We start from the raw sequence: 21,964 nt of genomic DNA, 5'->3' as shown, positions 1-21,964 counted from the left end.
TTTCTGTTTCATTTCTAAGCAAGGTAAGTCTTCCTAATTATGCACATTCATCTAAACTTATTTCAGAGGCAAGATTTTGATATTTGCCTGTGTTTATGACAACTCTTAGATTCCAACCTTCAAGCAGTTGTGGTTGTTTACATAATTAGAAGCAGCTGACTGTGCAGATACCCTGAAGGTGTGTTAACCAAACACTGGCACTAAACCACGTACCTAAGAGCCTCATCTATGCATCTTTTAAACCCCTCCAGGGATGGTGACTCCACCACTGCCCTGCACAGCCTGTTCCAATTCCCAACAACCGTTTCTGGGAATAAATGTTTTCTAATATCCAATCGAAACCTCCCCTGGTGCAACTTGAGGCCATTTCCCCTCATCCTATCACTTGTTCCTTGGGAGAACAGACCAACCCCCTCCATGCTCCAAGCTCCTTTCAGGCAGTTCAGAGATCAGAAGGTTCTGATCTCCAGCTCCTCAGCTCCTGTTCTCCAGCTGAACCCCCCAGGTCCCTCAGCCGCCCCCATCACACTTGTGCTCCAGCCACTCACCAGCTCCGTTCCCTTTGAACTCGCTCCAGCATCTCAAAGGCTTTCCTGTCGTGAAACTTGCCCAAAACTGAACACAGGATTCAAGGTTTGGCCTCACCAGTGCTGAGTGCAGGGGGAAAAAAACATCTTCATGTCTAAATCTCGAAGTTCCTGAAACTGCAGGTTCAAATACTGCAGATGTTGCTGCTCCTATTGCAGAAAATCACCTGCACTTGTTTCACAGATGCTGCTTGTGCAGGTGGCCAAGAGAAGTGGTTCTTCCTGCTGCCTTTCCCCTTCTGAGCAGGTGCGGGTACAACACCAACTGCAGTTACTTAAGCATCTTCCTTACACTGAAACCTGAGTGCAGGGATGAATACAGAGAGAAGTGAGACATTCTGAAAATTAAACAGCATTTTTATTATGATTATTCCATCAAGGCTTGATAAACTGAGTAGTTAGAAGTCAGTTGTCGGTTACATAGTTCCAGATAAAAATATCAGAATCATTCCTACAAATACTTTTTTTCCTCTACAAGTAAAGCAAAGGACTTTTATTACAAGAGGAGTTATACTTCTAAACCATCTAAATTTGTCAGTTTTCAACTAAATTTCTCATTGTCCAGGTTTAGAACTTCATAAAAGGCACTTGGAGCGGTTTTTCTGTTGCATGTTTCAGGGCCAGTGCATAAGTATAAACCCTGGCGTCCACTGCAAGATGTTCTTCTGCTACGAGTTCTGAAACACACACAAAAAAGAAGATTATGAGATGTCATTAAAACTTCTCTCCATAAATTAAGTCCCTTACTAAAATGAAGATGTATAGCATTCTAGTTCCTTTAATGTAATGGTTGGGCTTGCTGATCTTAAAAGGTCTTTTCCAACCAAAATGATTCTTAATGCCAACACATAATGCTATCACTATTACCTGGCCAAGTCTCTCACAGCTTTTTGTTTAAAATGCCATTTTTTAGGATGGGAAAGGCCATGAGGAGCTATGAGAAGGACGCTAATGGTTTCTCGAAGCATTTAACGTGTCAGAAAGCTCTTACCATCAATTCTTTGCAGTAGGTCATTCTTTGGAAGCGAAATAACTTCCACAAATTCTAGGAGAGATGAAAAAAAAGACAATGATTAAAATTAGTGAACAGCAGAGGAAATCTGCCTCAGTGTCCTGTTTTGTACAATTTTAAAGGGGAAACAAACTGGATTAATGTTCATCACCATCCAAAAGCTGTGAGTCCTCATCACAAAAAGGCCGATTAAATGTGGGAAGGCAGTGACTGGGGTCACTAAAAACAAGTTTGGCAGAAAAAGCTGGGAAAAGCAGTGTAGCTGACAGCTGTGGAGGACAAGAATCCTAAAAGGAGACCTGAGAATGGAAAACAGAGGGTTCAAGGGGACTTTGGTTTGGCTGATACTGGTGCAGTCGTGGGTTGTAGATGAACCTGACTGAAGATCAAACCAGCACAAAGAGTTTGTTCTGGATGAATGTGTGTTGGCTGACACCTCCTGTCTATGTGAATTAGTTATCTCTGGGGCTTGGTCTGCAGCTGTTGTGGATTCAGTAATTTGTATTTCCCAAGATACTGTTACAAATGAAGATATCTTGAAGATAACTGATGAAGTCAGGCCCCACAGGAATTTTCATGTCTAGGCCACAGTCAATGTCAGGCATGTTTGATTTGATTAGGGTCAGGAGATAAGCCAGGCCCAAATAGAAAATGTCAGTCAGATCTGGCTTTGAAGTCAAACTTGCCATACAAAGATCACACTTGTCCTTACTGTCACTGTGAGCTGTAACGTACCTCCATCATCTGCAAGAGAAAAGAAACAGTAGCAAGTTACAACTAAAAAGCATTTTGACAGCTGACTGACCGTGAGTGACAACGGAGTTACTTCCAGGGACGAGCCACAACCAAGAGCAGTATCTAGGTGCTCAAGCACTTATGGTCCACACTGAACCTCAGAACCTAAACTGCTCATTCTGGCTGTGCCAACAGCTGACCCTTAACATCTAAGCCTCTCCTGTAAATTTAGCAAAGAAACACAACTCTGCTGATCTAGACTGCAAGATATGATTTGAAGGACGTACGGCATCTAAATCAGCCGTGACAGAAGAGATGCAGTGGTAGGGGAAACTCCTTTCAACCCGTTATTTTGTTATCTTCTCAGAATTTTCAAATAAATGGTATAAAACCCACCAAGTTTTTGCTTCGGTCTTGTATTCTCAGCATCATCTCCGTTAATGGTGACGCTCACGATGTGCGTCGTGCTGTTTGACAAACCCGGATCCAAGCAGAGAGCTGCCAACAAGCACATGCAGAGATTAGGTTTTCAAAAGCACAAGCCGGGCATCTTGACATTTTAACAAAAGCTTTCACAGAAGTGCATTTGATACAATAGGATAGCATATATTTAGCATATGGTCATGCTGGAAGAGTGGTGAAAAGTTCATTAAAGTTTTGTAAAACACTGTCCCAGGTTGCCCAGAGAGGTGGTGGATGCCCCATCCCTGGAGACATCCCAGGCCAGGCTGGACGGGGCTCTGAGCAACCTGATCTGGGTGAAGATGTCCCTGCTCATGGCAGGGGTGGCACTGGATGAGCTTTGAGGTCACTTCCAACCCAAACTAATCTACAATTCTGTGATTTCATATGTTCTTAAAAGTAATGTTTCTGTAACTCTCAGCTCTTTTCCAGATTCCTTGTAAGATTTCAGCACCTACATTTACTTTCCATAGATTGATGATTAAACTGTAAACTTCCAGGACAGACCTCTCAACCTGTTAGTCTAATTTTACCATCATTTGTCTCCATCTCAGTCCCCAGCGTGCAATTGTACCCAATAATCAAGAGCCAAGTCTCAACTGTAATGACATTTACTTGAAATCATGCATCAGTTGCCTCACTTTTCCACCTACCTTCTCGAGCTTTATTTATAATCCTCGTTTTGCCTTTATTTTGTTTTATGAAGCATTGGATTGGCAACAATCCCATTCCAAAGGCTCTCTGGACTTACTCCTATTATTTTCTCCATTCTTCTTTCCAGTTGGAGAACCTCAGTAGTGTCACCTCCCCACAGCTGACGTGAGGGTGACCTCCACTCAGGCTGCATCACACAGCTGTTGTTTTCTCCCTAAGTTGTTTTCTCACATTAAGCCCAGCAGTTTCAACTTTTAGACTAAAATGCCAAATCACAGCTTGACTAATTGGAGTTTGTCTAAAGGATCTTAATTAATAGCAAAGTTTTTCCCCTACAGACATCAAAGTGTTCCTTCAGTCCTTATTTAACAGATGATCTGCAACTGACTCGTCAAGGACCAAAGTCTCACTGGTACAGGTGTGGGATGTGACTCTCTGCTGAATGGCATAGACTTTTCTACATAGATTTTTCCTTTGGTTTAGAGCATTTTAGACATTCAGAGTGCCCACCAAACACAGAATTAGCTTTGGGTGGGGGAATATAAAAAATCAAAGACCTGGAGTACATTCGACGACCTCCCCCTTGTACCCAGTTTCTTCCTCCAACTCTCGCAGCGCGGCACTTTCTGCAGTCTCACTTTCCTCAATGAGGCCTGTGAGATAAATAATACACAAGAACAATTAAAAAGTTAGCACTTAACTGCAATACCCACCCAGAGATCTAATCCAGCTTTACAGGAGAGGTGAAATATCCTCGCTATTTTTACAGAGAGGGATAAACTGAAGCATTATAGGAAGGATTCCAGTTCCTGGATTCAGTGTCCTGCTGCCCACGTTTTCAGCTGATGATCCACAGAACCGTGTGACCATTCCAGAAACCAGCGTTGATATTGTCATGAGGGAAAGAAGCCGAATGCTTCGGCTCTTAGAGAAAAGAAGAGTGAAGGGAAATGCAATATTCTACTACCAGGCTGCTGTGCAAAATGCGTTCAATCTGCTAAAATGAATTCATTTGGTATTCTTCATTATCAAAATATTCCTGTGTCTGAATAGCACGCTGAGCTACAGAGTTCACTATGGTTTTCTGGTTAGAGCTGCTTCATTAAGATTGCTACTCCAAGTACATCTAAACACACCGAACTGTCAGCTTTATGTGACTCATCTTAATGTTTCACCCACTTACCTGCAGGAAATTCCAAACAATAGCGGTTAATTGGGGGCCTGAACTGTTTCACTAGGACAATGCAGTCGTAATGGAGAGTTCTCTGTAGTACAGCGATCACTGCTACACCTACAGATAGCGATGGAAGACACAAGTACATCAAATTTGAGTGTAGCAGGAATTGAATATTTAGTACTAGATCTGGAGAAGAACCCAAGCAATGTTAGTCAGAGCATTAAATGTTTAGATGCCTGCTCTAGAATCCTGAATGATTAATTTAAGTTCCTTGTATCATTAGCGGTTGAGGGAGCTGGGGCTGTTCAGCCTGGAGAACAGGAGGCTGAGGGGAGACCTCCTCGCTGTCTAAAACTACCTGAAAGGAGGTTGTAGCATGGAGGGGGTTGGTCTCTTCTCCCAAGTAACAAGTGGTAGGACAAGAGGAAATGGCCTCAAGTTGCACCAGGGGAAATTTAGATTGGATATGAGGAAAAATTTCTTCACAGAAAGGGTTGTCAGGCATTGGAACAGGCTGCCCAGGAAAGCGGTGGAGTCAACATTCCTGGAGGGGTTTAAAAGGTGTTTAGATGAGGTTCTTAGGGACATGGTTTAGTGCCAGAGTTAGGTCATGGTTGGACTCGATGATCCTGAGGGTCTCTTCCAACCAAAATGATTCTCTGATTCTGTGACCATGCATGCTGAGAAATAAAAGCACAAAACACAATCTTCGCATTACCCCAGCAGAGGAGAGACACATGTACCAACCAAGACCAAGCATCAGACTACCAAAATGTAGCAAAGGGCTCTCCTGCCTCCAGCAACTGTTTGGAAGCCATCGTAGGGAACACCCTCCTACACTCCCTTCATGGCAAAAATCACATCCCTCTTTTGCCCAAAAAGAACCGTATCACAAGCCCGTAACAGCAGACCCAGCTCACCAGTCTGTGAGCTACTCTGTATCAGCACATCCACCATGTCCTTGAAATTGTTCCATTGTTCTAAAACCAATACCACGACCTTGGGAAAACACTCTTCCCAGTAAAGGTTCTGATTCTTCATCACTGAGTTACCATTTCATTAGCTCAGGGGTGCAACAAGCTCAGCTGAGCTCTCTGCTCCGCATCCTCAGTCATTCAGAAACAGATCAGCTCTACATCTGCACTGTGAGTTTATCAGGAGAGCTTTCACAGGAAAAAATGCAAACAAACCAACAAATCACTAATGTCTTACCATCAGCTGTAACACCCTTTTTGTTGCCAGTACGCTTTACAGTTTCCCAAGTTCTGTTTAACACAGAGAAAAGAACAAAAGAATATGTAAGTCGTCTTCTACTTTCATTTATAAGCAAAATATACCATCACATAGTGAGGCCCACAAGGCAGCAGCAGGCCCTGCCATACACTGGCACTATAAAATGTCTCTAGTATGATTTTGTTTTGCCTATTAAAGGAGAGAGAAAATAATTTAATTAGTGATTGTTTAATATCACTAAAAACAAAGGAAAGACATAAATGATTGTCATAGAACACGTCTTATAAATGCGGTCCAGGAAAAGAGCAAAATAAAGCAATTTATATATAAAACATGCCAGATTTTGAAAGACTGTTTTGTAACAAGACCACATGCGTTCTATCTTTTATCTTACTTTTGCATGAGGTTTATAGTGTAAGTTATTGTGAACTCTCAGCACACTTGAGCACATGAGGAGCACACAGGCAAGGAAGAGCAAAGCATCTCTCAAAATAAGCAACAGGATGAATAAAAAACAAAAGTCCACCAGCAATAAAAATCATTTTACAAAAGCTCTGATGTTTGCTATTTTTTAAAAGGATTCTTTGTTGATAATTTTGAAAGCATTAGAGAAAGCAATCAGTACAGCATTTAATACATTAAGGGGGTGAAGTAATGCCTTGTCATACCTAGATAAATACAGCACAACTAAAGCATAGAAAATAATTGGATGGGTGTATAATCATTTACTACAGGACAGTAACTTGTCAATAGTATGTGAGGTCCTGCACCACCAGCAGGGAGAAAGGATCTTTTACTGAAGAACCAGAAAAGCCACAGGACTTTCAGATCGTCCCAGTCTAGTTGCACGGTGAGAACGTGGTTCCGCATAGCGTGTTTGCAAGGAATGGGAAAAGCAAAGCAAACCGGGGTCCAGCGGGACCAAAAGAACTGAGGAGCCAAATTTGATCCCACATGCTGGAACATCTCCTAGAGTGAGATTTATTTGTCTGTTCTCTACCAATCTCATCTTGTGTTTAATATGTGTTTAATGCTCATGTTCTCTAGCCTGGAGCTACTCCATACATTTGGGAACATTATAGGAATCTGAAATGCCAGAGATGCAATTACCTGGTTTTACCAAAGGGATCCGTGTAAGTTGTTTCTTCAAGCTTCAGCCATTTTCGTTCTACTATTACCTAAAACAGAGAATTCTTTGTTAAATACATTATAAGATTAATCCCAAAGATATTTGGGGGCTAGAGGGAGAAACAACAAAATAGTCCAAAAATTGTTGTGAAGATAAAAATCTCAGCATCAGGACACACGCAGGAACATGCAACAACATTCCTGTAGCTATTAGAGAAAAAAAAAATACTCCAAGTTCTTAAACAGGAATAGAAAATAAGCCTAGTAACTTTTCTTAACATTACTTTTATAAGCAAATTTCAACAGATTCGGTGGGAGTTTATGTATTGGAAAGTCCTCATCTTTTCAGAAGGGTTTTGCAAAGGTCACATTTCAGCTGGGAAATGGTGACTGTTCTGCACAGATTTAGCTACGCTGGTGATTACGAGCGGCCCCGTATCGGGGCGGATGGGCTAACAGCTAAGCACGCAAGACCGAAAATCAAACTATTTTGAAACCCTTCTTGCCATACAGACTGCGACCTTGTGTAACCACTGTTTTCTGTAACCGCGAGCAGTCATACATGTACCTGCCCTTTTAGGATTTTGGAGTGCTTGGCATTAACATTACTACAAAATGTCTTTTCTGAGCTAAATGAATTTATCTGCCCTGTGATGTTTCCTCATCTTTCATGTAATTCCTTCAAAAGGGAAAAATCCCAAGGCATTAGCCCAGCAGTTTACTTCTTTTAATGTAACTTGTATTTTAAGCTTTGCTAAAGGTACAGGCAGACAAGAAGCTTTTCTCCGGAATTTTGTATCAAGTTGCCCATAGGCCTGACCACAGAAATCAGAAATTAGCAGTAAGGTGAACAAATTGCTTTCTATTGTCTAATGAGACTGACAGCAACAGAGAGAGCATAAGCAAGGGGAAAAGAGGATCTGCAGAGAACAAAACCAGAATAAATTGTAGCCATGGATGAATTGCAAGAGGCAATTCACGTGGCTGGCACACTACAGTCCTCTAGGGCAGGACCAGGAGCAAACTTAAGACTGAGAGATTCACCAACTGAAAAAAATAATATTAAAGAAATCAAGTGTAGTCTATACTACAGCTGTAGCTAGAGTACGGAAGCACAGTACAGCAACAGCTGGAGGCAGGAGGCAAATGAAAAACTATTTGGGTGTCCAGTAAATTATAGCTGTGCTGGACAGACTTGCATAAATCTTAAAATGTGTTCTTCAGAGCAATTATTTTGATAGGCAATTGAAATAACAATATCACTCCTATGGTTGTAACTGTGGCTACGTGTATTTTATACGTAGGAGTTTTGGCATTTATGTTCCACATAACGGGAGTTGGTAAAGGAGAGCTGTGTGTTCTCAAAAGAGCTTCCTCATGGCTTTGTGGTCACAAAACCAGCAGGAAAGCAGAAGATAAAGCGTATTATGGTCATTACAGCTACAAGTATTTCAATTTGGAAGCATCTAGGCATATATTAAATAGTTTTAAATTCACTCCTAAAGCACTGCAGAACTAGAGTACAGGAAGATCCAAAAGAGAAACAGAGGAAAATCATGTTCCATGGGTTGTCCATGGAGAGGAATATATATGCTTCAGTTAAGTAAATACAGCCAAATGTTTTGTGTTAATTTCTTTTTTAAACATTGCAGAGAACACAAAGGACTGGATTATTGGTCATGGTGCCATATGCTGCAGCATTCAGCACAACTGGCAGATCATTACCCCTGTCACCAAGTGATCATTTGCTAAGCAGAAAGGGGGGAAATGGCTGAAAACAGACTAACCTCATTGTCCCCAGGAATCTTAGAGGAAAAGAAATCAATAGTCTGTAAGAAAGTAGACCTAGCCAAGCTCCAGAAAGACAAAAAAGTAGGTTTTATGTGTACAAAACAAATGTTAAACAATGTGCCTTGTTTTTAATCAGGTATTATTAAGTACAGCTTTTGGCCTTTACTGTCATGGAACAATAATTAAAAACTACTATAGGACATATAGCATAAATATTTACAGTGGAACTGGTTCCACAGTCCTGTGAAGTTAGGTGAAACCCTTGCTGCTAAGAGCCTGCAGGGTGAGAAAACTGAAAGTTGCCAGGTTTCCCTAAAAGAAATAAGAGAATCTTGACACACACCTTGTTGGGTGCAGAATTAAAACCCACAGAAGCTGGCCCAGAAGCACAACTGCTGCTTTGCTGTATCCCCTATTTAGGGCCAAAGGACACTTTGCAGGAGGTGTTGCGCTTATCACGCTCAAGTTTGAGAATGGGTTATTTTTATTGCTTTATCTATTACTTTGATGGGCAAATAACATCTGCTTTTACTTAAAACAGCCTGACTATGGGTTCCTAGAAACAGGAAGAAAAAGGAAATAAGATCAGGTGCTGCTTTCAAGGAAGAAGATATTCCAGCATCAGACCATGTAGTTACTGAAGAGTTACAGACCCACTTTTAATATAAGGATCACTGGCAGAGGGATGGTCAATATTCTCCTGTATTAATCCCACAAAATGACTGAAAAAACTAAATAGCTTTAAATATGTAAGATCTAACTACCGATTTCCAATGACACCACAGTACAATATTCCAACGGAGAACTAAGAGGCATTATGAAGAAAAAAGGCTAAAATGAAAACGTTACCTGCAAAACCACAGGTCTTAATAGAAAACCCAAAAAGCTGACAAAAAAAAAAATGCTTTATGCTTGAGAAATATTCATATTAAAAAAAAACACCCAAAAGGAAAAGCCATAAATATACCCCAACATCTCTTCTTTCCTGAAAAAGTTGTTATGTACCTTGAAACCTAAAGAAATTACAAGACTGTTCATTCCGAGGAAGGAACTCTGGATAAAAGAAACTACATTTTTGTTATGACAATAGTGTGACACTCTTGCCAAACCTGAACAACAGCAAATATCAACTTTTAAGAATTCACTTAAAAGACAATAGAAACAAATATAGGCGGTTCAAATTAGGGTGAAAACGCTCCTAATAAGCCCCCAGAAGTACCTCCAAACTCCTTCCTCAGCACCTGGTATTTTCTCATTCTGTGAGGACACGAACACAGTAGTTTTGAAAAATAATCTTACTACCTGCTAACTAATGTCTTTAGAACATCAATTATCTAAATTCAAGCCCTTTCAGAAAGCATCAAAGAAGGTACAATCCTACATGTTAAGGCAACTCTTAGTGGTTCATCACCTTAAAGGAACAGAAAACAAGGCTGAGTTTCACAATCCACCAACGCGTGTAGTCTCTCACTGGTATCAGCGTTAATTCTGAATATTGTAAACAGCCCGAACTGACAATACAAGAAACAGCTGCAAGATGCCCCCCCAAGAGAAGCAGCTTAAAATAATGCAACATTGTAGATTTCACCCTCCCCATTGATAATTTGTATGATTATTTCAACAAAGAGAAATGCCACATTTTTTTAAAAACTGTCTGACCATCAGGAAAAAGTGTTTTGTCTATTGAAAAGATTCTATAAACGTACGGTATCTATACCATTTCTTACTCTGCACTCACAAACAGCCAGATCAGTCTCAAGTAATTGTTATTTAACAACAGAACACCTCACAAAACCAAGCATGTTATACCTCTTCTTTAAGGACGAATTGTCTAGCAGTTTTTGGAACTTCCGTGCATGTCTCTGCTGCCATTTTCAGGAACGTCAGGCTTTTCCCCTGCTGCACAAAGTCCGGGTTACTATGAAACAAAATCAATATTTGCTTTCAGAGTAAAGTTAAAAGGTTTGTTTCTGCATTCAAAACTAACAAATAAAACTTGCTGGAGAAAGTTAGGGACATGTGATGGCAAGCGCAATTCACATTTTCAGCTCCGCCTGATGATTTCAGAGCCAAATAACTCAAAAGAGAAGAGGAAGTTTGGGTCAAATCCCTGACATAAGTAGTTGTAATAGTCCTGTCAGGTGCTGAGTAGCTGTGCTGGCTGAAGACACCCTCCTTAACCATTCAAAGGTCAGACACACACACAGAGACAAAACCGATCCATTTCAATCAAACTGTTTCATTCTGATCAGAGTGAAGCACTCTGTCAACACAGCATTACCACAACGGGACTCCACACTCCACTGTGAAAGTGGAAAAACCCCTTATACCAAGAGGACTTATACCAAAAAACCTTATACCAAAAGGTTAAAAGCACCCGCCATTGAGAAAGAATCAAAACTAGAACCTACATCCACTTTACACACATCATAAATAAACACGTAAATGACTCAATCCTTCCCAAAAACAAGGTCAAAACGTCACCCGTGTGTTGCAAGTCCAGGTGGCACGTGGAGTTCGCATGACCAAAGCATGTCAGTCTCTCTGAGCGGGAATGATGTGGCCGACGCTGCGCAAGAGGCATTTGAACACGTGCCCAAAGCAAGTCTCTGCACCCGTGGCTCAATGCCTCAGCCTGCATCCTAGTGCTCCCTAGGAAAATAAGATCGTCCACTCGCTCTCTCAGTTGACTTCTAGCCAAAAAGGACACCAGGCAGCAGAAAAATACAACACGTTAGAGATTCATCACTAGTCTCTGGTCTCACTGCGAAGCTACGGGGCACTTTCAGCACAGAAACTCTTATTCTGAGGAAGCTCATCTCTGGTATTAAGTTGTAATACTAAAGTCCTGGAAATCAGCAAAAAAAAAAAGTGCAAAGAAGAAAGCCAGTTTAAACACCAAGAGAGATGAGATAATCTTAAAGATCTCTATCATTCTTAGTGTTGACGGTCATAAACTTTCCATCAAGTCAACGGGAATCTTTCTGTTGACTTCAACAAGGGTTTCATAAGGCTCTGGGGTGTCTCCAGCAATGAACGGTAACAAATCACCTTCTCTGTCATACCCCAATTTTAGTGCTTTCATTTTTTACTTCATCTTCATCCTTTTGTGATAACATCACTGCACATTTGTGAAACACTTAAGAGCGTGCAGCAACCCCCAGCTTTCTTGCATATTAGACTTCCATTTAATTCCACAAAACAGTTAGAAGGAATAGGCAGTACAAAATAATTCTGGTTATCAGCAGGATCAAAACTAACGTACATCAATCCGTTTCCTCAGTATGGAAACAGGGCAGGCTCTTTCTTAAGTCTTAAGACACTCTTGTTGGATGAAGCAGCTCATAGTGGTTAAACGTTCAAATTGTTTTTATGTAATGTAAGTCCTGAAAAGGAACCCTGACCTATTAAATATAATCCTGTTCTTTCAAAAATATTCTATATTCCTTTCTTAAAGCAGTGAAGGTCTATCTTAAAACTATGGAGGTTTGCTATCTACCTTACCACTAATTAATGAAAAACTGTTCCAGAACCTCACTTGCTTCTCTTCCAATCTTTATCCCGTGTTAGTTGTTACCTGTTTGTTCTTGAGCCAGCAACATCGCAGACTCTTGTCAATTAGGATTTAAGAGCTGTAGCTGAGGAATGGCCACAGTGTCACATTGTGACGCTAAAATACAAGGTCAATCTTTCCACTGAGCTTATGCAAAAGAAGGGCAGCCCAGCACAGCAGTTCCAACAGGTTCTGGTCATCCAGAGGGAACAGTGAAAGGAGGCTCCGTTTGATACCCAAAGTATCCAGCTTTAAAAATATAAAAACCTCACATACTGAGCTACAACAAATTCACCTTCTGTGTTTGGAAAGAATTATAGCCTTTTGATTGACAATCTAAACATATCAAGAGAGTAGACAGTGAATCATATCCTTGTTAAAATTGTTTTTAATTTATCTGAGTAAGTCTTCCTCTTTTGGTTTCCACTCACAGAAATCCTGTTCCATTGATCACACTAATCCTTCTACATCAACTTGCAAGTATCAGTGTATCTTTCTCAAACCCAGATTACCACAATTGTACCCTAAATTCCACAAGCAGGTACAGTAATGGTTTGTACAGCAATAATAATACTTCACTGGATCAGTTACAAACATATACTAGAACCTCAGCTTATGGCAGAGGCTCTTTTCAAGACAGCTCACTCTCCTCTGCAGTGCAGAGATTCAAGGGTGGCTTGTGATTTAAAATGAGAAAAGAAATTATACAGCCTCAGTGGTTTGAATTATCACTGACATCTCAAAGAGCTGAAAACTAAAACCAGTAAGACTCATCTACATCAGTTTCTGTAGTTTTGATCTCCTCCACAGGTGGGTGCAATAACTCCATGTATAAGTGACACTTTTAAAAGTTCCACCAAAAAAGTATTTTTTTTTCCAAATTCTGTTGACTGCACAGAAGTGGGAATTTCTGCTGTTAGAAAGAAATACCATTTGGTTAAATGAAGGCTGCAATTCTGTTATTTCACATTAGTCATACTGTCAAAGGTGGCAACACCTTTCACTCATAAACAAAATCAGCTGCAACTGAACATTAAACTGAACACTGCCACGTCAGGCTTCAGAACTGACCTTGTCTCACAGCTCTCAGACAGGAAGGTTCTTCTCTCTCATAAAACTACCACTACATCATTTTAGTTAAAAATGCAACACAGCTCGCACAGCAGCCTGGCTGACTTACGATTACATTAATATACATTTCTAGCAGTTATCCATGCAATTTAATGAATACGTCAAAGCGCCCACATTTATCAGCCTCCTTAGCAAAAATCAACAGCACTATACTGAGCTATAAATGATAGAAAAACAAAGTTTGTCCCACTTCTGCCTTCTCTGATGACTTTTTATGACTAGTGTTCCAGGCTATTGCTAGCACTCCATGCTACTCATGCAATTTCTTTCATGTGGGGGTCAAACTCACACCTGAAAAGGGCATCCCATTTATAAAAAGCATAACTTTATTCCAATTGCTTATTCCCTTGTTGAGTGGTTTCCTTCCAAGGCAACATCCAACATTTCTACGGTTTCCAAATTACCCTCTCGGGAGTTAAAATCTCAAGCCAACTGAGGCCTGTGAACCAGCTTAGAGAGCAGCCAAGCTAATAGTGCTTTACATGAACCTATCCAAGTCATGATAGGTGGATTTTGAAAAGGTATATTCTTGATGCAAACTACGGATCCCAGCTGACGGCAACCAGATTTAATGGGAGCTCAGCAGTGGTGTCCTAAGGCAAGCTCGAGATAAAATGTAATACAGAGTTTCTTATAAAGAACGTGCAAAACTGGCACAATTTTACCAACAGCATACTAAAGTACACAAGCTGAAGATCAACATCACTAAAAGCTCCCGAGTCACTCTAAACTCGTTACCATCAGTCAGTGCGCTTGCATTTCAACAGTAAGATTCTAGCAATGCAATCAGTTAATTAGCAGAAGTTGATGGGAGAAAGGGAGAAGGAAGAAACAAGGAAAAAACATTTCATTTTTGTCACAGTATTTAGCAGGAATTTGCTCAAAACCAAATAAAATATGGAAAAATAACTGGCCCTCGCCGTGCAGAACAAACAACAACAAAGACGATCTGGCAGAAGCAGAAGCGGGTTAGTGGCATCTCCGTATTGTTATTAATAATATCAACCTTCCAGACAAGTGATGTGTGAGAGGCCTTGAGGAGACAGCCCGAACCCGCAGATACGAGGAAAGGACCAGATGGGAACGACTCGGTTCTCCACACAGGTGCCACTCGGGCAGAACCTTAAAAGGAATATATTGTTGTTATTGTGTGACTGTCTGCAAAATGAAATGAATCCCAGGCCTGCTCGGAGAAAGAGAGGCAGCTCCGTTACACCGCTGAGGAAAACTGACACGAGCACACGCAAAGGGAGGAAACAAAACCTGCTGGGCGGGAAACACCCGCCGCTCCCCTCAGGGCACCGCGCTCCCCCGCGAACCGCCCGCCCGGGCCGCGCACACGTACGGGGCCGGCACAGCGAGCCCAGCCGCTGAGGGGAGCGGTACCGGGAGCGATGAGGTCGGGGCGGCCGGGAGCGGAGGTGGCGGTGACTGAGGTTACGTGAGGTAAGGCGGGGCGGGGCCGCTCTACGCCCGCCGAGGCGGGGCCGGGTGCGCCGGCCATGGCGGGCCGGGCGGCGGCGGGAGCCGCGGGAAAGGTTCCGGGCGGAGCGGGAGCTTCCGGGAGCAGCGCGGAGAAACGGGCCGGACCGAGCGGGGAAGATGAAGAAGGAGCAGGTGGTGCACTGCCAGTTCTCCGTGTGGTACCCGCTGTTCCGGGCCGTCACCATCCGCAGGTGAGGGGAGCGCTGTGGGGCTGGGGCAGGCCCGGCCCTGGCGCTGTGGGGCTGGACTGGAGGCTGGGCCGGGAGGAGCGGGTGTGTGGGCGAAGGCAGGGAGGAGTGTGAGCCAGCGTGTGCCGAGGTGGCTAAAAAGGCCAACAGCATCCTGGCCTGTGTCAGAAATAGTGTGGCCAGCAGGACTAGAGGAGCGATTGTGCCACTGTACTGGGCACTGCAGAGGCCGCACTTTGAATACTGTAATCAATTTTGGGCCCCTCGTCATAAGAAGGACATTGAAATACTAGAGAGAGTGCAGCAGAGGCAACGAAGCTGGGGAAGGGTCTGGAGCACAAGTGTGATGGGAGCGGCTGAGGGACCTGGGGGGTTCAGCTGGAGAACAGGAGCTGAGGCGAGGACCCTCAGTTCCAGAAGGACAGGGATCTGGAGAGAGTCCAGCACAGGGCAACAAAGATGCTGAAGGGAGTGGAGCATCTCCTGTGTGAGGAAAGGCTGAGGGAGCTGGGGCTCTGGAGCTGGAGAAGAGGAGACTGAGGGGTGACCTCATTAATGTTTATAAATATATAAAGGGTAAGTGTCAGGAGGATGGAGCCAGGCTCTTCTTGGTGACAAACAATGATAGGACAAGGGGTAATGGGTACAAACTGGAACACAAGAGGTTCCACTTAAATTTGAGAAGAAACTTCTTCTCAGTGAGGGTGACAGGCACTGGAACAGGCTGCCCAGGGAGGTTGTGGAGTCTCCTTCTCTGTAGACATCCAAAATCCACCTGGACACCTTCCTGTGTAACCTCATCTGGGTGTTCCTGCTCCAGCAGGGGGATTGGACTGGATGAGCTTTCGAGGTCTAAATGCACCCAAATCAGGTGGCTGACTTGGTGTTTCTGTGTATTTCTGGAAGCTGTAGCAAATTCGGCAGTTTCTAAGGTGCTGCTGCAGGTCACAAGGTGGTTATGAGAGCTACCAGCAACTCAGCAAAGTCAAGCTCAAGTTTGTTGCCCGGTTGGATCAAAAAGTGCTGATATCGGTCTTTTAGTGATCAGACCATTTCACAGAATCACAGAATGTCCTGAGTTGGAAGGGACCCACAAGGATCATCGAGTCCAACTCCTGTCCCTGCACAGGACAAGCCCACAGTTCACACCATGTGTCTGAGGGTGTTGTCCAGTCTCTTCTTGAACACTGTCAGGCTTGGGGCCGTGACACCTCCCTGGGGAGCCTGTTCCAGTGTCCAGCACCCTCTGGGTGAAGAACCTTTTCCATTTAATATTTCATGGATTTTAGTGTTTAGTGCGTGCATATTTTTGGTAAGTTTAGTGATAGTCTTGCGTTTTTGGAGTGTTTGGGTGGTATAGGCAAATTTTGGTTTGGATCTCAAGAGGGGAAATGTTTAGTTTGAGCAACATGATGTCTCCTCACTGGTCATGCACCCTGTTTCTTTGAATTTCTTAGAGCTTTCAAGGAATGGGGCATTATTTTGCATTTCGTCTAAAATTTTTGTCTCTTTCTCTTCTACTTCCCTAGAGGGAAAATGGGCATTGCTTTTTGGGAAGGGATGAGAAGGGAGAAAGAGGAATGTTTTTTTTCATAGTTTTAGATACTAAAATATACCTTTATTGAGTTATATCCTATTAAAAAGCAAGTTATTTTTATTCAGCTCTTGTTATTATTTAAATAAGTAATATTAATAATAAATCATTAAAGATTTTTTTATGTTTCTTCCAGCGTTATACTTCCCCTGCCAGATAATGTGAAAGAATATTTGCTGGATGATGGAACACTTGTGGTTTCTGGAAGGTAAAGAGTATTTTCCCCCCTCCCTCCAAGAATTAGTGCTATTTTATATTTGGAGCACTATTTTGTATAAACATATTATGTTTCCTATAGCTGTGTTTTTAAAATTTGACCAGACTGGCTGCAATAAATCTCATTCTGTGTGAGCATGTGAATGGGCTGACTGTTGCTGTTAGTGAAACTTGACTTGCTGGTGTCTGATGCAGATCCTAAAATCCAATTAGTATGCTTGATTCTAGACCAAATAGGGGCAGTTCTTTCATTTTTTTCTCCTTTTTCGTTGCGGACTCTACTGGTCTCTCGGGTTTCAGTGCACAGCCTGCTGATTTGTGTCTGGTTGCTTTGATACAGTTCTCTCCAGTTCAAAGGCTTGGGCTGTGCCACACCATTCACGTCCCTGCAGCCTTATCCAGGGGTGAAGTGACATTACCTGAGTTTAATTCTCCATAAGATCTCCTATATATAAAATCTTAGTAGTTATTGCGTTTCTATAATCATTGACACACCTGTAATCCACGCCTACAACATGGCTCGATGTCCAGTGTGTACACATATACCAAGATTTTGGATGGAAAAGAATGAGGCGGATAGATATGAGAAACAGTTGGGAAGAACCCAGGCTTTATCTGTTTTCTGCTTAGAATCTCAATGTATGACCTTCTTGTAAAATTATTGTTGCATGCATACCTCTTGTTAATGATCAGCGTGAGAAGTCAGTCCACACTCTGTTATTTCCTAACTGGTCGTTTGGCTCTAACAGAGGAACCAGTTAGGCTGTGAGTGCAAGGGATCCACGTCTAATTTCTCAGGAAACAATTTATATAAAATTGAAGCTATTTAAACACCTCGTAAAGATGAGAGGTCTTTTTTAATTTAAAAACTATTTTTTTAGAAAAGGTATCTAGAAAATCAGAATTGTTTTTTAAACCATTTTGGATAAGTAGTTTTGTCAACTGCTTCTGCAGAATTGTGCAACTTATTTAGCATCAGCCATTTATTTTTTAATCAGCCTTCAGAAGAGCTGTAACTGAGGATTTGACTTTACAGCTGTACTATACAAACAATTCCAGCTGTCTTCAATGGAATAATGAACAGCTGTATAATTGATTTAAATTATATTTTTAAAGATGTTTACAATTGAAAATCCATTCTAGAAACCAATTTTTCTCTGAATTGAACTTTTTTTTAGCCACAAGTGATTGTGATCTTCTTGCAGCCAAGGCCATGATCGCTTTTAATCTTCAGTGAGCCGGTATCTGACCTCTGGATCTCAAAAACTGAATTGCTAGTTTAATCCCTATGGAAGTGCACTGAGGGACTGCAGAGGCTCAGGTTGTTGAAGAGCTGGCTTCTGGCAGGGACGTGCATTGGAACCTGCTCTGTTTGCTATGCTGTCTTGTGAATAATTCTTCTTCAAGAGCTTGATCGCCTTCAAGATCTTCACACTCAGCTATATTGGCTAAAGTACTTCAATAATCACCTGAAACTTCAAGGGAATATTTGCAATCAAGTGCTTTCTCCCACATGGGCCGATGTTTACAACAGCAGGCAAATGTGTAGAAAAAGCTAGTTATTATGTCTCCACTTTCTGTAGGATCTTCTTTTCTGCATGTGAAGTGTGAGGGTGTTTTCATTTCAGAACCAGAAATTCACAGGTCAACATCAGCAACTCAAGTTCTGTACATTTCTACTTGGAAAAGGAGTATGGAGGCAAAGCATAATTTAAATTGAATGATTGACACAGTGTTGAAAAGCTTTGATTATGGTGTTTTCAGAGCACAAAGTTATCTGCTAATTTGAAAGAAGCAAAGTGTTTTGGGTAGGGCCCAAGTCTAATGTCAGGGTGTTCAGTCTTCAGTCTTCTCTACTGGCTTGCTCTGATTTTTCTCTGTCAAGGCTTGTGAGGCTTAGTCTTCTTACAAAACATTTTGAAATCAACGTCTGGTAGATATTGTGGAAATGTAATGTATATGGTCAAGTCAAACTTGAGTACTTAATTATTTTTTCCTGCTAATTTGTTGTTTTAGAGAAGATCCGCCAAGTCATGCTGAGGAGGGGAGTGACAATGCAGAGGAAATACAGGTCAGTATGAAATGCAACTTAATGTCGAGTCTCTTGAGGAAAATATGGATGTGTAACCTTTTCTGTATAATTTATAGGTGAGGAAAGTGCTTTTACAAAATAATAAAATAAAGAGTACTGTTACAAAAATAATAATCACATAGTAGTTGCCTTGAAAAACTTAAACATTATTTATACTGTGACATCAGGGAAGGTTTAAAATGTTTGTATGCTCTTTCACAGAAGACTTTTTACTTCTTGATAGTTGCTTGTGTAATGATGAGTAGGAAATGTTGAATGATGTTGGAATTTAAATTAATGCTGTTTCATGGCCTGGAAAATTAGGAGTGAGTGTATTTGGAGGAGCTATTAAAAGAAACAATGAGAGTTTCCGAGGCCATAAGAGCTCAGAAGGGTATTCTAGAAGAAAGATGCTGAAAAGTGTTGTAAGTGCAATGTGACAGAAAGAACAAAAAGCAGAGGAAAAAGAAATATAATTGAAACTAATGAGTCATGGGTTTCAGGATGGAAGAGCTGGAGACAAGCTTTAGACAGCGAAGACTCCGAGCTCTGAAATATCAGAGTTTATGATACAAATCACAATTAAAATATATAGTTGTCTTCTTTTATCAATACTTTAGTACTTCTGCTGAATAGACAATGTTTTTCCTGTCTTAATTTACAGCTTTAATAATTGGAGGGTGGTGATGTTATGCTACAGGAGCTTCAGGGCAGTGATTTGATCTGGGTGTTGTAGGAAGCCATGTGGATTCTGATGTTCTCATAAATTTTAAAAGATGTCTCAGGAAACCAGTAACCTTTGATTTGTTCTTATTTTAACAGTGGTCGGATGATGAGAATACTACGACGCTTAAGGTAAGGTCCTGTAAAAGCCTAACATGGGTTTGTCAGCCATATCCTTCCTGCAACCTTGTGATACAAACTTGTTGCCATTTACAGATACCTGTTGTTATATTTAACGTTTTTCAGGCCATTCTAGACAGATGGCAGTGTAGATGTGTGTGACTTCAAAAAAGCCTTGATGGCTTAATTTTATTTACCTAAAAATAAAACACTTTTCTTCATCCCCAACAATCAGACACTTGTTAGACTATAGGAAATGAACTGAAGTATGGCTCTAAATATAGCTGCCTTTCATTTTCACCACTTTGAATATCTCTCAATTACCTAATCAGACTGGATGCAGAAGAAACAAAGCTCCTGCAGCTCAATTTTCACAGCTCTACTCTTACACCTTTGCCATTATTTCCTCCTGAGTACATTTCTTTTTTTATTTAATTTTTCATGTCTTTATGGTCTCCTTGCACTGTGCCTGGCTTAGAATCAGGATCATGATGGATACAAAACAGGCTTCCTTGGTCTATTTTTACATCTTTTTGAAACTTGATGTTGCCCTGTTGTTTTCAGGTTTAATACTCATGCACTTGTCTGCCGTTGATGTTACGACTTCAGTCCTATCAGCTCAGTAATGTTCAACGTAGTGCTGAATTGCTCACGCTGGATTAGGTGCGATATAAACACAGCCCCTGCTTTGAGTTGTGCATATGCTGGCACAGAGTTTATGGCCTGGATTTTAAAATGAGTACAAACCAGATTTACACATGCTAATAGCTTCAGTTCAAGTGTCTAAGCTTTGATAAAGTAAATGCGTTAGATTGTAAATTATCATAGACTAGTTTGGGTTGGAAGGGGCCTTCAAAGCTCATCTAGTCCAACCCTCCTCCCATGAGCAGGGACATCTTCAGGTTGCTCAGAGCCCCGTCCAGCCTGGCCTGGGATGTCTTCAGGATTCGGGCATCTTGCATCATGCTCAGCAATAAAATAATGGGTGGAGGAAGAAAAGGGATGTTTTGGCCTCCAAGGTGGCTGTTTATTCAGAGACTGGCAGGGCTTTGTCTTCCAGCAAACCTGGAACTTTGAAAACGGTTAATAATGAACATGGTTTGTGCCTGTGGCTAGTTCCTACAAAAATACACCTGCATTTGGTCAAAGAAGGAGACTCGAAAAGCAGAATTTCACAATGTGCTCTTTATAATCTCATAAATTTGGTAGATGATTGCTCTGAAGACTCCATCCATGGCAAATAAGCTTTCTCTACCTGAAATCTGGGGGCTGCTTTGAGGTCAGCGAGTGAATGAAAATAGTATTTGGTGCTTTTAAGTGTTACCTCTTGCCACTTTGACAGCAATGTAGAGAGTGAATAAACAGCTTGTGTAGAACGCAGACAGGTGGTGAGCTGCACCTGGATCTACTGCAAGAGATGAGAATGGATCAAGTAGTGATGTGAAAGCTGAACAGTGAGACACGAGGGAACATAATGTGTAAAGGATAGTGGGACAGCCTGGAGGCTGCATTCATTGTCAGCCAAGAGTATTTGCACTTTATTAATGGTAAATCCCAGGTTATAATTCTCTTGGTTTCTTGGCTCAGGGTAGGGTGGGCTGTGGTTGTGATTATTCTGATTTGATGACCCACCTGAGTCATCAGGTAGAACTTGTTTCCCTTGCCGTGTCTGTATTCTGAAGAAGAATTAGAACATAGGATTATAGAAAATCATGGGTTTAAAAAAAAAGGGCGTTAATATTAATGGATGCAAAGTCAGGCGTTCAGAATTTAGGAACTGTTAGAATTTAGCTTGTTCATGCAGCTTTATGGCTATCCTCTTGTGTATATTTCTTCATTCGTATTAATCAAATGACATGACATTTCCCCAGAGAGGCTTAGTATGTGCTGGCGTTACATATATATATATATATATATATAACATACATAGTATGACTCCTGGCTTCCATCAAAACAAGAGATGGGGTAAGAATGCAGTGGATGAAGAGTTTTGCTTCTTGCAGGAACGATTTCTAGAATTGACCCAAGCTCTGAAAATAAAGTAAATTAAGAGAAAATAAAGTAAAATAAGAGAAGTGCTTTTTCAGTTTTTCAAGCCTAGTTT

At 41.4% G+C, this 21,964-nt stretch overlaps 2 protein-coding genes and 1 long non-coding RNA gene across 11 annotated transcripts in view; 2 read left to right on the top strand and 1 right to left on the bottom strand.

Annotated features, from left to right (window-relative positions):
- LOC135578323 (uncharacterized) overlaps positions 1 to 2,729 on the top strand; it is a 262,971-nt gene extending 260,242 nt beyond the window's left edge. Inside the window, exon 2 of the long non-coding RNA XR_010469825.1 lies at positions 506 to 2,729. This is a non-coding gene — a long non-coding RNA (uncharacterized LOC135578323). The remainder of the gene's footprint in view (positions 1 to 505) is intronic.
- NUDT5 (nudix hydrolase 5) lies at positions 924 to 14,986 on the bottom strand. Of its 8 annotated transcripts, none has more exons than XM_065050181.1 (11): positions 14,850 to 14,986; positions 14,470 to 14,585; positions 10,589 to 10,697; positions 6,971 to 7,038; positions 5,840 to 5,892; positions 4,634 to 4,741; positions 4,008 to 4,103; positions 2,731 to 2,832; positions 2,312 to 2,343; positions 1,579 to 1,632; positions 924 to 1,264 (listed from the first exon to the last, which is right to left on the bottom strand). In XM_065050181.1, the coding sequence occupies exons 3-11, from the start codon at positions 10,649 to 10,651 to the stop codon at positions 1,256 to 1,258; spliced, it is 585 nt and encodes a 194-aa protein (XP_064906253.1). In that variant the 5' UTR covers positions 10,652 to 10,697; positions 14,470 to 14,585; positions 14,850 to 14,986; the 3' UTR covers positions 924 to 1,255. The 8 variants fall into 8 exon arrangements, with proteins under 8 accessions (XP_064906253.1, XP_064906250.1, XP_064906249.1 ...); XM_065050178.1 differs by having other exon boundaries at positions 14,809 to 14,930; XM_065050177.1 differs by lacking the exon at positions 14,470 to 14,585 and having other exon boundaries at positions 14,850 to 14,979.
- Positions 14,960 to 21,964, top strand: part of CDC123 (cell division cycle 123) — a 40,888-nt gene continuing 33,883 nt past the window's right edge. For both annotated transcript variants that reach the window (XM_065050183.1, XM_005510303.3), the window contains exons 1-4: positions 14,960 to 15,139; positions 16,867 to 16,938; positions 18,963 to 19,017; positions 19,840 to 19,872. In XM_065050183.1, the coding sequence (XP_064906255.1) occupies positions 15,066 to 15,139; positions 16,867 to 16,938; positions 18,963 to 19,017; positions 19,840 to 19,872 (234 nt within the window). In that variant the 5' untranslated portion in view covers positions 14,960 to 15,065. The remainder of the gene's footprint in view (positions 15,140 to 16,866; positions 16,939 to 18,962; positions 19,018 to 19,839; positions 19,873 to 21,964) is intronic.

The sequence above is a fragment of the Columba livia genome, chromosome 1 (genome assembly GCF_036013475.1).
Source record: "Columba livia isolate bColLiv1 breed racing homer chromosome 1, bColLiv1.pat.W.v2, whole genome shotgun sequence".
In the NCBI taxonomy this organism is placed as follows: Eukaryota; Metazoa; Chordata; class Aves; order Columbiformes; family Columbidae; genus Columba; species Columba livia.
The sequence above is the reverse complement of the archived record's forward strand: the minus strand, read 5'-3'. Positions and strand labels throughout refer to the sequence as shown.